Source organism: Rutilus rutilus (assembly GCF_951802725.1).
Source record: "Rutilus rutilus genome assembly, chromosome: 15".
Lineage (NCBI taxonomy): Eukaryota > Metazoa > Chordata > Actinopteri > Cypriniformes > Leuciscidae > Rutilus > Rutilus rutilus.
In genome coordinates, this window is record NC_140220.1 from 26,354,319 (window position 1) to 26,370,874 (window position 16,556).

The window sequence follows — 16,556 nt, forward strand, 5'->3', positions numbered from 1 at the left end:
GATACACGGTGACTTCCTTTAATCAGTTACACAAATAAAATCACTGCGGTTGGTATTTCTCATATCTTGTTACTGTTCATATCAAGGAGTGCACACTAAAAAGATATAGAAACAAAGTGGTTTGTTGGTATGTGGCATCAGTCCGTAACTTTTGGCGCTCTAGCGGTTAATAAACAGACCTGCATGAGTCTTGCGGAAGAACATTGTAGCAGGAGCTACTTCTCTCTGTCTATGACGGGTCACACACGTACTGGGCTCCTCCGGAGCAAAATAACCGATCTAAAATAATCTGAATATAAACACTTATTACAGGTGTACCGTAGTGATGAGTACCCAAATCACTCCGCCCAAGTAGCAGTGCTTCGCCTTCTGAGAATATAGTTCCCAGTATGTATACGGTTAGAAGATGGCTGTGTCTCATGTGACCTTGTTATTTGTACACATTGTGACTACAAATCACAACATGTAAAATAAATAGGCATTATTTTGTCACTTATTGGGAGCAGTATGCTAGCTGGAGCCATTTACCTCCAGTCTTTGTGCTAAGCTAGGCTAGCGGTGGGTGCGTCAGACAGAGTTACGGCACGCACGGAGATGAAAAGGGTATGTATGGACTTATCTAACTCTGGGGGATACGGTGAATAAGCTAAAGTCCCAAAAAGTCGGCGTGTTCCTTAAAGTTGCTGGATGCAGTTCACCAAACGGCCACCGGTGTCGCGAATAACAAGGGTTTCTGAATTCTACAAATAGCCCCTTTCATACAGATACACATATAAAGGGTTATATTTGCACTTTTGACCTGTGGTGTTTTAGGAAGACAACGTTTACCAATAACAACATATTTTAATGCTGTTTGCAAACATAAAAAGCATATTAGCTTATATGTGATTCTCTTATAAAGCTTTGGTCTACAATTCATAAAAATGTAATTAATAAGACAAGATGTCCAGAGCAATGTTAGGTCATGTAGAGGGTTCAGCAAGCTAGCTGTTATTAACAGTAGCCTGAATTTCTATTGGATGTTTCATGTCCCATACTGGTGTTTGTGTTGCCCTGTTATAACACTGAGAACTGAATCTTATGCAAAAAAAGATTCAATCTGTCCTGTACTCAAGCTGCGGGTCGGCATGTCCCGAGCTGCTCCTCTAGTCAGTCTGTGAGTCTGCTTCCTCAGGTTTGGGTCTGGCCAGGTTCGAGCGCACCCGTGCCTGGTCTACAGAATCTAACAGGTTCTTGGCATCCATGGCCAAACCGTGGGCCGCTGTCAGCATCTGTTTCTTGCACTCTTCCTTCAGAGAGGTGATGGCGTTCTGCTGGGCCAGACGCATCTTGCTGATGAGCTCGGCCAAGTCCTTATTCAACAACTTCTGAGTGCCTTCGATCTGAGAGCAGAGACAAAGAAATGTTGAGTTCACCTTTGTGCTCTTAAAGTCTAATCTGTATTGGAGAAGATTAAACTCACTTTTAGCAACACTTAGAAAATGAGTGTGGAATGAATTTTCCAAATTTTTCACTTGGAAAATGCAAACATTTATTTTTATACTTTATATTGTTAGTGTCATGAAATCAGGTCTGATACCTCTGTTCTACAGGAAACATGCAGAGTTGGTAGTATATCATCCACACTGTTGATCAGATTTCTTAATGAGAGTCCGACAGTCTGCAAATGAATGATATACATTAATACACAAATACATTCATTTTAAATTTAGGCCTAAATATTTTTTTTCACTGTATGAATTAAATATAAACTGATTCTTATTAGATATAACATACAAAATTCCTTCAGTCTAGAACAGTGAGTAATTTTCTCTTTGTCTTTTATTGTTTTAACACTAATGACACAGACGGCACAAGGTATATTAGGCTGTCAGTCAGTGTGAGTAATGCATCTAGTTCTTTTTTTCCACAGCTTATTGCACTTAATAACTCTTTTTAACATCATGCACGTCCTGTTCTTTATTTTCTCATCCATGCACGTTTCTTTATCACTCTAATAAGTGCCAATAAATTTTAGTACTCAAGTAGAAATATCTCTATATAGACACTTTATATTGTCACTTTGATATATCCTCATACCGCCCAGGCCTAATCTCACTTTGACAGAAGAGATGTATTCAGTAGATGGCAGTGTGTTAATGTCATTTTTCAGCTGCACCACCACTTTCACCACCTCCATGACACACTGGTACACATTATCCTCTGAGCGGTCCAGCTCTGCTGTAGGTGTAGGCTGAAAGACAGATGACAGACAGAAGACACATTAAACTGAATAATTGTTACTACCATTGTCAATTATTTACACATTAAACATATACAACATGCATACTGTACATGAGTGTAAACAAGTCTTTACTTGCACTGTAGTTCTGGGTGGTTTCGAAGGAGGATGATGCAGTTCAGCTTTAAGTGGATACAGGAAACAGTCAGTATAGGAGGTAACAAGTTAATCTGGCACAATAATTACATTAGTTTTCTCATCAAATATAAATACATGTACATCCGTATCTTGACTTTTTACTAGAGTCCAGAGGACTTACCATAACTAAGTGGTGGTTCAGGTGCCTGATAATTAATAAATAAAAAAAATGATTGGGGTTGTCAAATTTTAGACTCAGGTGGTAGTCATTTTTTTACATAGTACATCAGATCTATGAACTGGAATGAAAATGTAATTGATAAAACATGTGATATGGGTTTTAAAAATTAAAGAACATACACACCTCAGGAATATCTGTGCCCTCGTGAACCATTGGGTCCTTAGAAAGAACAGCAAGCATGCAATGTGTATTATAACAAATATTAAAGACAGACCTATAATACATAAGAGATTGTTAAAAATGTTTTCCTCCTTACCAGTAGCTTCTCCTCCTTCTTTAACCATTTGGTGTCCTCCTCCATCTGCTCTTTCTGCATCTTCATAGTATCCTGCATGCGCTCCTTCTCCGACTGCCACAGCCTCTGGGCATCTTCCATACTGGATGGACCGAAGCTGAACTCGCCCTCCTGCCACGTACACACACAATAAAAGTTCTAATAAAAGTCTACAATTATTTTTATATTTTATTTATTTTATTATTATAATTTTTTTATTAAAAATAAAAAACAAATACAATAATGAAATTAAATGAAAATACATTTAAAATAGACACCATGGCTTAATTTTACCCCAAGACTGAGGCGACGGGGCGAGGCCTTGGGAACGGACAGGAAGTTGGTTGAGTCCACAGGTGACTGGTAATCACACGGGCTGGCCAGGTCAGGTGAACTGGCACATAAAGCCTCATTAAGCTAGTGAAATAAGAGCAGAATACATTAAATAAATATAAAATATAATCATTTACAATTATTATTATGTACAATATTATTAAATATTATAGTAATACATCATATACAGTATATATATTCAATTAAATATTCATTGATTCTATATTTACAACAAATCAGTGCTTAGTGTGTTAAACTTAAAACTATACATTTCCTATATATGACATTTAAACAAAAAGAACACACTACCTGGAGATGTAGGCCGACTCCAAGGGTATTTCCGAAGCGGCTAGTATTGACTCTGGAAGGCTGGAGGTGTAAACAAAATACACTGACTGTTAAGAGGAATGTGCTGCTGTAACTGAGTGTAAGGGCAAACAAAAAGCCAATGAAAGCTGACAGCTACCTTTGGTGGAGGTTCACTAATGTTAAACTTGGGCTCCAGGAACCGGGTGTTACGACCTTTGTCTCTCTCTCTCTCCACCTCCGCCTCCTTCTCCATTTGGTGGACATCACTGTTAAAAAAAAAAGAGTGCGTTAGTTACAATGAATGTAAACACAATGGAAAAAGATGGATAAAATGTCAGTTAATGCAATGTTCTGAACCATTTTATATAATTAGAGAGAAAAAAGCAAGATATTATATCAATAACAGTGATTATTATTGGGAAGAAACCTGATGTTGCAGGCTAGTTCAGTGAAGGTGGGTCTCTCGCGAGGGTCGTAGCTCCAGCAGCGGGTCATGAGTGAGTACAGGGCAGGAGGGCACTGTTCAGGTTTGGGCAGCCTGTTGCCCTGTTCCAGCTGGTTAATCACATCACGATTGTCCAGCCAGTGGAACGGCTGTTTACCTCGGTTCGTAATCTCCCACACGCACACAGCTGAACGGGAGCAACATGAGAGAATAAAATGGACATGAGGAGGAATCACATTTTACTCTTCTCAGAAGAAATTAATACTTATATTCCGCAAATATGCAATAAATTGATACAACTGAACATTTAAGACATTTAATTCAGAATATTTTTTTTTTTTTTTTTTTTTTTTTTTTTCTGAAAAGTGAGGCCAAAGATGGGGTAAATGTTGGGATCATCTGGTCACCTTTCTCCTGCTTCAGTACTGATGATGGTGCATCTGCACTCTTATGTGAAGCCATCAATCAGAGAGACTGAGTGACAGGTGATGATTTACAGAACGTGGCAGCTGAGGTCCACGAACAGAGGGGTCTCTGTCTCTCTAGTCATGTGTTATTTACCCCATGTGTCAGTGAGGGGCGTCAGAAATAAAATAAAATCTGCTGACGTCTCAAGCTATCAGTTGATCAATGACTAATATAAATACAGTACAGAAAAATTATTACAGATATGTTTTATTCCAATATGATTATTTAGTAAACCAGGAAATTAGTTTAAAATGAAAAATTGGCAAATTGTTGTGAAGGAAATGAAAGTCAGTTATTGTATGGTAATTTGTCTAAATTAAGTTTGATAGTGGGCCTGGAGCACTGAATAATGTTTTCAAGTAGGGGATGGTTAAGCATGCCAAAACAGAAAATTGGATTCATAAAAAAGAATTATGTGCCCTCCGAGAACTTTATGATGACTAATAAAGAGAGAGGGAATTTTAGAAATATTTGTTTCTAACCTGGCAATATATAAGCGATTGTCTGTCTATATTACTGTCACAGTGTCATTGGTTGGTACACTGGCCTTGTGTTAAAATCTGATGATTTTCTTCTATTCACTCACCAAACATCCACACATCACTGGCCGCGGTGAAGCGTCTGAAGTTAATGGATTCAGGAGCCATCCATTTGATCGGTAAACGAGTAACAGATGCTGCAGACATAATGCAAGGTAATGAGAAATTTCCAATGCCTGCTAAACAAAATATAAACATCAACACAGCTAAGAATATTTTCGAAGATTTATATAACGTGGCACTAGTGGAGTTAAGATGCAGTTTCAACAGGGAATGAAACGATGAATCATGCAATGATTAAAAAAATCACAACTTTTATGAGTGTGTAAAACAGCTGAGGTAACCTTTGTAATATTCTTCATCCTCTATGTATCTGGAAAGGCCAAAGTCACCCAGCTTCACAGACTCAGGAGTGGCAACAAGCACATTTCGTACAGCTATGTCCCTGTCAGCCAGATGACAAAAACACATTAGACAAACAGCAACAATAATGAAAATCTAAGATTAATGCATAGATTTCAGAATGTCTTAGTATTTGTTTTGTTTCTTTTTCTTTAATGACAGTAGCACTCGAGCTGCATGATGATCATGATGAAACCTGATGATCACATTATCCAGCATTTATTGAGTATTTTTGTCAGTAAAATTTGAATTTATTTATTTCAAATAAATGCTGTTCTTCATTTTACACGGTTTTCCAAAAAATTATAAAACAGCACAATTGTTTCCAACATTGATAATAATAATAAAAAAATATATTTCTTGCACACAAATTCAGCATTTTAGAATGATTTCTGAAGGATCATGTGACAAGACTGAAAATTCAGCTTTGCTATCTCAGAAATGAATTACATGTATGTAGTAAATTTAAAACAAATATTTTACATTGTAATAATATTTCACAATATTGTTGTTATTATTGTATTTTTGATCAAATAAATGCAGCCATGGTGAACAAAGTAAATTAAAAATACAGAATTGAATGTCACACCGGTGGACCATGTTCATTCCCTGTAGGTAAACAAGCGCTTTGCAGATCTGTAGGCTGAAGAGAACCAGAGTCACGCTGGTCAGACTCTGCTGATTTTTTGTCAAGTACTTCCCCAGCTGTAAGCACAAAAGAAAGTATTTTAGAAAAGGATTAGTGTGGCAATTTCCACTTTATTAAAGTGGAGCATTACACATCATATAGGAATACAGTCTTTCTGCTGCCCTGGTTTCTAAAGCATTTAGTTACTGTATTAAATCGTAACCATGTTTGCTTACCACTACTTGACTTCTGTACTTGACAAGATAATACTGAACTTCCTGTGAGTTTGTAAACAGTTTATGACAGTTTTACAGAGCCTGTAAATGTTAATAGAGCCATATCTATGGCATTCACTTAATTGAGTTTGCTACATCAATCACTGCCTTTCTGGCAAATGGAATTACACTATGGATTGAAAGGAAATTTTATTGATTTAATTTAAAAGTTACGTAAACCCCTCTATCTCATATAATATATAACCACCCTTGCCAAAATAATCCCTCATAGTGACAACATTATTGGCCCTGCAATTTTCCAAAAGACGTGTTTTGACATATAATAAAAATAAGAGTGATATCATCCAGCATCAGAGCTGTTGCTTACTTCTCCGTGCTGACAGAGCTCCATGACGATCCATACCGGGTCTTCCTCAATGACACCAATCAGCCGCACTATGTGTGGATGGTCAAGGTTCTTCATGATAACTAGATGGGTGGGATGTTATAATGCAAAAAAAGAATACAGTTACTTATTATGATTATTTAACATTTTATCATGTCTTTATAGTTTATTTTTGCTTGATTTCAAATGTCTGTATCATCAGTGAATTAACTAACATGATTATGATTTTTTTTATATATAATTAGCATTTTTTATAATTGTCACGGTGGACCCAGAGAATATGAAAATCCATCATTAAAACCATTATATACAATTACAATATCTCTTGTGTGAAAACTTTTTATTATATTATTGAATATTTTTTTATGACTTTTTTTATTTCTAACAGATAAAATATTTCAGCCAAGTTTGACAACTAGAAACATGTATATTCATTATTTAAAAAATAAATAATTGCATGGCATGTTTTATAATTTTTTATTAATTGACATGACTTTTTCACTTTTAAAATTAGGCTTCCTCATATATCACATAACAAAATCTGTGGTTCTTCAAATAATAATAATTAAAAAAAACAGATCAAAACAAAAACAAATATTGCTTTGTCTTATTTTAAATAATTTTAAGTCATTTTGAGGCCCCCTTGGAAGTTTGTTGAAGGCCCCTAGTGGGCCCCGGGCCCCTGGATGAGATCAACTGGTGTAGAACAAAAATGCAAGGAAATAAAGAAAAAGCAAGGTAAATATCACTTTTTTTTCTTGTGCACAACTTCTAATCAAGCTGAAATTTTATAAAATTATACAAAAATATTTATTAATTGTATGTAAGATACATAAAATACTAGCAATGATATTAGCCTTAGCAAGACAAATGAGTCCCATTTTTTGATTCCAAAAATATTTAAAATGCTATTTCCACCAGAGAATGTTATTAAACAATGTATCATTTGAGATATGCTTGAAAAGGTTGACAGTTGTGACAGACAAAGACAGAATTCTCTGGTGATTGATATGTAAATACTCTTGTTGTATATACACAAGTTAAATATTTATTGTCTAAAAGTCCACAGGTCCAAAAGTGCCCACAGTTGAAGAAACACCCATCTCTTGACATTTACATTCACATACCTGCTTCACCCACAAACTTCTCTCTGACGTCAGGTGCACACTCCTTACAGGTCTTCACCGCAACACTGATCTTCTCCCCAGTCTAACCACGACAATTATTGAAAATTCAAATTATTCAATTAAAAAAATTCAGAATCATGTTAGTTAATTCACTGATGATAAGATGTATTGATGTTATTGTGAGACATCTAACAATATTATGCTAAATGTAAAAGGAAAACATTTTAGTATTTGTTGCATCATAACACATCTAAAGTGTCTGGAAGTACTGCTTGCCTTTTTATGATAAACTCCTTCATGAACCTCCCCAAAGAAGCCTTCGCCCAGCATACGTTTCAGGATAATATCTTTCCTGTACAGGCCAACCTTTGCTATTGCGATACGCATGACAAACTATGAGAGGACTTGAACATCAAATGATTTTACAGTGATACAAAAAACAATTCCGTTACATACCAGGTGGTGGCGGCTTTTCATCTGCGATTTCACAATATATATCAGAGTCTGAAACATGGAGTTGATGTTATTCACATTGTCAAGAAGATGTTAGAATAATACAGTAAATATCAAGCTGGGTTCCTGAATGGGAGGGTCTGATACTCACTGCTGTCTCTGAAGCTTTCTTTCTGCTCCCTAACATCGGGAAAGAGTGAACAGCATTGAGGACAGTGAAAAAAAGTCTCTAAAAAATGTGCAACGTTTAATCAGCAGGTCCAGATCCATTTCACTTATTGTAAATGATTCCATATGAGATCACTTTAGAGTTATAGTGATTAATATTAATTCTGTGGAGAACAAAACAGAGATATAGGAATGTTGATGTACTTACCCAGAGGGAATTTCAGGAAGAGAGTTGCGCAACTGCACACCTAAGATAGCAAAGATAAATCTCAGTTTACAACACAGAGAAATATGGCAATACCCAAACCCACATTAATCACAAAAGTCATGATTCAAAACGCACAACGTTCAGAAGAACGCTGCCCGAAGCTCTATTCTCAGATCAACTCCAAAACTATTAGTCATTTATCTCCTTGGTAAATGCCTCTGAAACTACCTCGCACAAACTCTTTTAATTGACACTTTGCCAGATGACTATTGACATTTGCAGACATACATTAATTGGGACTTACCTTGAGATTTACTTTTATTTGGTCCAGCTATCAAAGATGAGTCTGTGTGGTTAAGCAACCGACAGTAGCCATCGATCAGTTCAGCCATGTTCTCAGCAATGGCCAGAGACGCCACGCTGACAGAGAGAGGCTATGAATGGAAAAAAACATCACAGCTAGTTAAGTACATGAGTGGCATTGTGCATACAAAGTTTAACAACCCCTAATACTGAGCATAGTGAGCACATTCTTACCTGTTTGGCACCCTCGATATCAATAAGTAACAATGTTCTGCCATCAATTTGTGCGTTATACTTGATACTTCGGATCTGTTTAAATTCAGCAAGGCAGACAGCCTGGGTAGAGTAAAAGAGAATGAACTTGAAAAAACATTTGGACACTGACAACTACTAAAGTTTATTTCACCACAAAATAATACTATTAAAAAGGTCATTGCGACTTTTTATTTCACAATTCTGACTTTTTTTCTCCCAATTGCAAGTTTATATATCACAATGTTGACTTTTTTGCAGAATACTGACTTTTAAAGGTATAGCGGAGGATTTTCACGAATTTTAGAAAAGAACCGCCAAAAATAACTTTTTGAAAAAATGCACATGCGCAACACTCTACCTGCTCCCGAGAGGGAACGCCTATTAAACGTGTGCACGAGAGAGCATGGACGAGCTAATCATAGCTTACATTAACTTTTACTAGCAGTGATTTTAAACGGATTTCTCCAAATAGCATGCCAAACTTTACCTGTCAAGTAGAAACTTCGCGACTGAGGCATCAGTGGGAAGCCCAAGCTGTGTTTTGAGCGCACGCCATCGTGTGAATCGTGTGCACGACGGCCTTACATAAACATATCACCAGAATGATTGACACTTAGGAGGACCAATAGTCTTGATGATCCACCCGGAAAAAGAAAATCCTCCGCTATACCTTTAAAGGGTTAGTTCACCCCAAAATGTGTCAGTAATTACTCACCCTCATGTTGTTCCAACCCCGTAAGACCTTCGTTCATCTGAAGGTGGGTCCTTTAGCTAACACTACGAGTTAGTTCACGTAGTGTTTTTGCGCAGCGTGTCTGTGTTGTACGTCACACGCATCACACACATGACAAGCGTCGGCCAATAGTGAGCCTACGTGGTGACGTGTAACACAGACGCGCTGCGCAAAAACACTACGTGAACTAACTCGAGGCCCAGAGAGAAGGAAATGAATAGTGGAATAAAGTCTTTATTTTTGTTTGTTTTTGAGCACAAAAAGTATTCTCGTCACTTGATATACTTAAGATTGAGCCACTGTAGTCACTTGGACTATATGAACGATCTCTTTAATACATTTTCTGGGCCAGCAAGTTTCAGTCACCTAGAAGTCTATGGAGGAGTGAGCCAGCTCTCAGATTTCATCAAAAATATCTTAATTTGTGTTCCGAAGATGAACGAAGGTCTTACGGGGTTGGAACAACATGAGGGTGAGTAATTACTGACAGAATTTTCATTTTTGGGTGAACTAACCCTTTAAGTTATACATCTTGCAATTCATACTTTTTTCTTAGAATTATTATTTACATTTTTCAATTCTGACTTTTTTACTCAGAATTCTGCATGTGTATGAGATCAGGTCAGGTGTCTAAAAATTTGGGAATAAAAACAGAATTGTGAGATGTAAACTCAGAATTCTGAGAAGAAGAAAAAAGAATTGCGAGATGCAATTGCAATTCTGCGATAGTTTACTTCATATAACTAGCAATTGCGGGATATAAATATGCCATTCAGATTTTTAAGTCAGAATTGAGATCAAAACTCAACTTTTGCAAGACAAAAACTCACAATTAACTTTTTAAAAAATGCGTAGCAATTATATAGTATGACGTTGCTCACCGTGGAGTCTGATTTGGTGCGTTGACGAATGCCTTTGACACCAATGACTAAATCCACTGCTAAACTCCAGCCTTGCTGTGTAGATTAAGAAGGACTTCAGTAAATTAAGTAGTACATTACATCTGAGTTCATTTTCTAACATGGCCACAATTCTTTGCATAATCCCAATATTTTTTAACACCTAAATTGGGGAACTTGTGGAAACTTACCACTAGCTCACAAGGGAATATTTCCTCGTCAAAGTTGGAGAATTCTCCATAGGTCTCGAAGAACTTGATCATACACTCGTCCTCTTTTAGTGTAGCATACTGCTGAAACGTCTGCTGGATGAGCTTCCGAAGTTGCTTAGGCTGTTAAAACCAAAATTGTACAGTTTAGATGTAGAATTTCAGTGTGTTGAGCTCTCATAAGCTGCCACTTTTTTATTTTTCTGTTTATTTAATCAGGGTCCTGATCGCCCTGAGAGGGTTTACTTTTCCGCACTTCATCCACTCAGTCAAAAATACATGAGCCAATCTGAATTTATGCTGAGTTTAAATGTCTTATCGGTAAACATTTTGCAATTGGTATTATAGGTTGTGCCGAACAGCTGGTTAAGGAGAAATGATTACTAGAACTATTTAACACAGACAACATTAACTTGGGAAATGGCCATTCAATCAACTATTGTCACCTCTTGAAAAGCAGAACACAAATCTAACCTTCATACTGTCAATAAGTCCCTTAGGAAAGAACAGGTCCAGACCAACATCTTTTCTAAATAAAAAAGCCACGATATTAGCAAACAAAATCACCTTTTTAAAATGACTTTTGTACAAATGAAAAATATAAACTTACTCTAGCAAGTCAAAATTTGTCTTTTTCTCTAGACCTTTGGCATTCATGTCTTTATAAAATCTCCTGAAAGACAGAACAAACCACATATGTCATTCAATGCTCTGACATTACCTCTCCCAATTCAACACAGTTCAACAAAAAAATAATTCTCAGTTGTTGCTCATGAAACCCTGCAGTTACACTCGATAACAGACAAACAGAGTCTGCTGTTCTTTACCTGATCTCTAAACAGCCTAGCTGAAGTGCCATGCCGTCGCTAACTTTGCTAGCATGATGCTGCATGTAGTCACAGCGCACCTGCCACAAGAGAAACAGTATTTTCATGGACTGAGCAACAAAAGGTGACTACATACAAGTTACAACCACAGAGACGAAGCAAATCTGGAGATGTTTGCTGACCTGTTGATAGAAATACAAAAGGAAGGTTCTGTCTTCTTTTAACCTCTTCATGAAATCAACAGGAATGTAGCGAATTCTAAGGTCATATCTGAAATAAAACACACATATATAATATATATATATGCAACATTAAAATAACAGCCAGTTTATTTGGTGATGTGGGTGGGAGTGTTGACCAGCGTCATTGTACCTCACCTCCACTCTGCCTCAGCATGATGGCTCTCGTAGCGTGTCTCAACCTCTCCTACAGTCAGGTCTGGGTGAAGCCAGTGGAGCTCCTCAGATTTGAGGTGTTTGAGCCTCAGCCCAAAGCAGCCTGCGTTCTGCACATTTGGACCCAAACGCCCACTGATCAGAATAGACTGGATGATAGTCTGACGGATAAGCAAAATACAAAATGTTTAGACAACGTATTCCAACATTTGGGATAGTGTTACTAGAAATACTATGAATTAGTTTTGCCAATCATATATTCTGCCGTTCAAAAGTTTAGGATCAGTAAAAAATTAAATTCTTTCATTCAGCAAGGATGCATTAAATCGATTAAATTGATAAAGTGACAGTAAAGACATTTATAATGTAACAAAAGATTTCTATTTTAAATTTCTATTCTATTAAAAACGTACCAGCCCCAAACTTTTGAACAGCAGTGTATGTATACCTTGATCTGCCATGAGCTGTCACATTTGACCAGTTTGAAGTTTTTGCTGAGGTTGTTGCTGCTACTGAAGCACACTTTGATAATCTTCACAGGGCCACCATCTCCAACAGGACCAAAGTCAGGGCTTTTGATGCCCCCATCCCAGTCCTGTGTGGGTACCTTCCAGGAAAGGGTGCTTGCATCACTCGCCATGTCCAAGTTACGTCCTCAAAGATATTCACACACCATTACACAATCATCTCATCTGGTAGTAAGGCCAGTTTGGAAAAACAAGAACATTGTTTATAGTTAGATGAATCATTTGTGGCATGTGCTAAGGCTTTAAAGGGATAGTTCACCCAAAAATGAAAATTATGTCATCATTTACTCACCCTCAAGTTGTTCCAAACCTGTATGAGTTTCTTTGTTCTGCTGAACACAAAGGAAGATATTTGGAAGAATGTTTGTAATCAAACAGATCTCGGTCCCCATTGACTTCCATAGTAGGAAAAAATATATACTATGGTAGTCAATGGGGACCGAGATCTGTTTGATTACAAACATTCTTCCAAATATCTTCCTTTGTGTTCAGCAGAACAAAGAAACTCATACAGGTTTGGAACAACTTGAGGGAGAGTAAACGATGATAGAATTTTCATTTTTGGGTGAACTAACCCTTTAACAATTAATGACATTGCATATAATACTTTTATATCACTTTTACCATTTTTCAGCAGGAATTGTAATTACAGTGGGATATTTCATTTTGAGAATTGCTGAAGATTACATTTAAGTGTTAATACATTATTAGTGTTTTTAAAGATTACATTTAAGTAACCATTGGATGATGAGGCACTTCTGTGTCCACAACAAAATGATGGAAAATGTAATCTTCATGTAAAAATAAGGGAAATTAGCATGCACAATTAAATATACAATATCAACAATTTTTTTTTTAAATCAGCTGATAACTGATATATGGTAGGCTAGCCATATACTGTGCATTGTTATTAGACAACCTGAAAAAAAGCATATTCAAAATGGATGTTATATGTCCACATCCTTAAAAATCCATTAGACCAAAGTTTACACTGTGTTTGCTCACACTGGTTGTGTTTCTGTGCTCAAATAATCGCATCTCTTTGTCCCCACACCCATGTGATTGTATTTTCTGGAATATAGCGCTGACACAATATTGATTTGTTCTGAGATTATCAGAGGGTGTTTGACAAAATCAAAAGGCACAGCAAGATTGTAGTTTATAGGAGGTTTATAAATGTATGTGGGCATATGTATCCATCTGTGTTTTCTCTTTTAGGGCCTGTCTTGCTGTTTTGTTTGCCTGAGGTAATGAATTCCTAGAAGTAAAGCAAACTTTTTTCTTTTTCTTTTTTTTTACTCGCTCAAAGCACAACTGCCACGCTACCTGTGTTTGTGCACAAGCAACTGAAACAGTCCTGTGCAATGCACGCATATGACAAAACTTTATGTGCTGTTTCTTTAAGTGTGAGATTATAATCCCTTGCAGTTACTGTTGCAAAATGAGTCATAAATGGCTAAATAAAGTACCAGCTTTACTTGGTTTCAGTTAAGCCTTTATTTTAAGTGACTAATCATTTGTTTACACAGGGCTAAAGTTTCAGTGTCACATCAGTAAAGTGAGCATTGTTTTTAAAGTCTGGTTAGTTGAAAAAAGAACAAAACATTAGTGTAGAGACCAGAACGACTTGACTAGTTGTTCTGAAATAGTTAATCTAACACAGATAACAAGTATGTGGCATTTGACCTCTGGAGGCTTTAGTTTTTTACAAGCTAACACTAGCTCAGAGCAACAGAGCACACACACACACACACACACACACACAAAACAGAACTAGCACAAGGGAGGAGGTCTACGTGCAAACAGCATGTTCAAATACCTGGATAAAGTATTTCAATGTTAAGTTCTAAAACAATAAAGAAAATACAGATTTTAGTTTGTTTTATGTCAAACATTTTTTTTTATTACACTTTTATAAGTCACTGAATTATATAGCTCCATGCTTTGTTTATATAGTGAAGCACATGCCCTGACTGAGAGCAGACAGCAAGAACGAATGAATAAAAAAATAATTTATAGGCTAAATGATACATTTCGCTACACACTCTTGTGTTCTTCTGGTATTGTTATTTTACACTTGACACAATAATTAACATTTTCTGTCTGAAAAAAAAGTCTGATAGTCTTGATATTTTCACTATCAACTCTAATGGAATAATAAAATATGCACTTATATGTTTAGCATTTAATTATATAATTGTGTGTGTGGTTTCCTGAATCCTCCTTTCCCAAAACAGGCCAAAAACTGAAGTAGGCTACTGTACTGACTTGCTGTAAACGCCTATCAAAGGGTGAATACTTAGTTAAGAAACTGACAACTATAAACCCTTCTAAAGACGAAATAAACACTAAGTAAAGGCAGACCTACTATTCCTAAATTGCAGCAGGTTGCGTGGCCATGCACTATGTATGTAGACAATGGAATGCGCGTGCACGTAACCGTACCTGCGCAGACTTGCCCTCCCAAAACACCACACATAGACTAAATATAAATGCCAGTAAAAGAGTTGTAATGTAAAACTGTATTTGAATTAATAACATGTCCATATATTACAACACTTCGGAATTTATTGCACGTTTGGTGATTTTAATGAGTGTCTTTTACTATTTAATTAACAACCTGACCTGACAGTATGGAAACAACAGCTCGTAAGATGTTTTGCCCGTCGCCGTTAAGGCAGTATTAATTCAAGTTGCTCACTAACCTTGCAAAGTTGTGGTCTTATTGTGTTGTTGTTGTTTTTCTTTTTCTTTTCTTATTTCCTTTAAGATCCCCAGTCAAAGTCCAGCTCTCAGAGTCAGGTAGATAGAGAGAATGTTCAAGCCACTCCCTTCGCTTGAGAGTGCACTTCCTAGCAGTGTCGAATGCTCTCCGTTATAGGTGAGACTGAGCAAACGGTCACCTCTTTTAACACGTTCTCACATTTGTAATATGCACACATTTGATTTGAAACGCCATCCAGTTTTCAAAAGTCACAATATGTTTTAACTGATGTTTTATGAGCAATGATGGGAATAATCAGGAATAATAGGGAATAATAATACAAATAATCAATTAAACATTTCTGAGAAATAAAATATTTTATTTTTCATCAAATACTTCGATGTTGTTTTACATAAGACACGACTGACATCTAGTGGCCAAGTATAGGAACCACTAGGCTACTTTAGACTTTGCTCTTTCGTAAAGTGACCCAAAAAAGTATCTGTCCTGAACAATAACTGCTGATGTTTACATTGTAAATCCATTAAAATAACCATTAGAGACATTTGAATTGTATGTAACACATTTGAATAAAGGAGTGACAATGTAACATAGTAGAGAGGTGAACTATAGCTTTGGTTGGTCGTTAACATGTTTTTTTTTTTTTTTTCAGAACAATTAGACTGAAATCTAAAGTTAAAATAAAGCTTTAAATCTAGGTGAATAGTGAACAGTAGCTATATAGCCTTATTATTACTAAAATACCACTGCCATGGATCACCCGTTGAAGACCGTCTGCTCTATAACTGCTCAGCCAATCAGATTATGTCACCGTCCGGAATAACTGTTATGTGTTATATGTTAGTTTATTACTGTAATATCTGTGCACCAGAAATACACCACAAAAGTTCTGCAACAAATATATTCAAATTTGTCATTGAACCATAAATTATTTGCCTCAGTAGATGGCAGTATATTCACAGCAACACTGGGGGGGGACATCCCTTCGTCCTCTGTAATGAAACACAGAGTTACCATCCGCCATTGCACAGCTGAACATAGTTCTTTGTGCAGTGTCTAGAAAATGACAATACGGTTGACTTCCTGGTCACAGACACTGCATGGACCT

At 36.6% G+C, this 16,556-nt stretch overlaps 1 protein-coding gene across 1 annotated transcript; it reads right to left on the minus strand.

Moving 5' to 3' along the window:
- Positions 1 to 4: 4 nt before the first annotated feature.
- ptk2bb (protein tyrosine kinase 2 beta, b) lies at positions 5 to 15,606 on the minus strand. Its single transcript, XM_084431680.1, has 31 exons — positions 15,429 to 15,606; positions 12,645 to 12,888; positions 12,179 to 12,357; positions 11,984 to 12,071; positions 11,802 to 11,881; positions 11,585 to 11,647; positions 11,449 to 11,503; positions 10,957 to 11,097; positions 10,748 to 10,822; positions 9,113 to 9,214; positions 8,880 to 9,009; positions 8,576 to 8,615; positions 8,351 to 8,379; positions 8,203 to 8,250; positions 8,023 to 8,117; positions 7,747 to 7,828; positions 6,602 to 6,702; positions 5,960 to 6,075; positions 5,313 to 5,413; positions 5,016 to 5,105; positions 3,944 to 4,148; positions 3,674 to 3,782; positions 3,517 to 3,576; positions 3,169 to 3,291; positions 2,857 to 3,006; positions 2,724 to 2,759; positions 2,541 to 2,565; positions 2,357 to 2,403; positions 2,099 to 2,233; positions 1,580 to 1,660; positions 5 to 1,382 (listed from the first exon to the last, which is right to left on the minus strand). The coding sequence occupies exons 2-31, from the start codon at positions 12,834 to 12,836 to the stop codon at positions 1,146 to 1,148; spliced, it is 3,015 nt and encodes a 1,004-aa protein (XP_084287806.1). The 5' UTR covers positions 12,837 to 12,888; positions 15,429 to 15,606; the 3' UTR covers positions 5 to 1,145.
- Between the last annotated feature and the right edge of the window lie 950 nt (positions 15,607 to 16,556).

Coding starts and splice junctions, on each gene's coding strand:
- ptk2bb (XM_084431680.1), bottom strand. CDS start 12,836: ATGGCGAGTGATGCAAGCACCCTTTCCTGGAAGGTACCCACACAGGAC. Junction 8,380..8,575: donor CTTCCTGAAATTCCCTCTGG/GTAAGTACATCA, acceptor TCCCGATGTTAG/GGAGCAGAAAGAAAGCTTCA. Junction 3,292..3,516: donor GAGTCGGCCTACATCTCCAG/GTAGTGTGTTCT, acceptor TTATTTCACTAG/CTTAATGAGGCTTTATGTGC.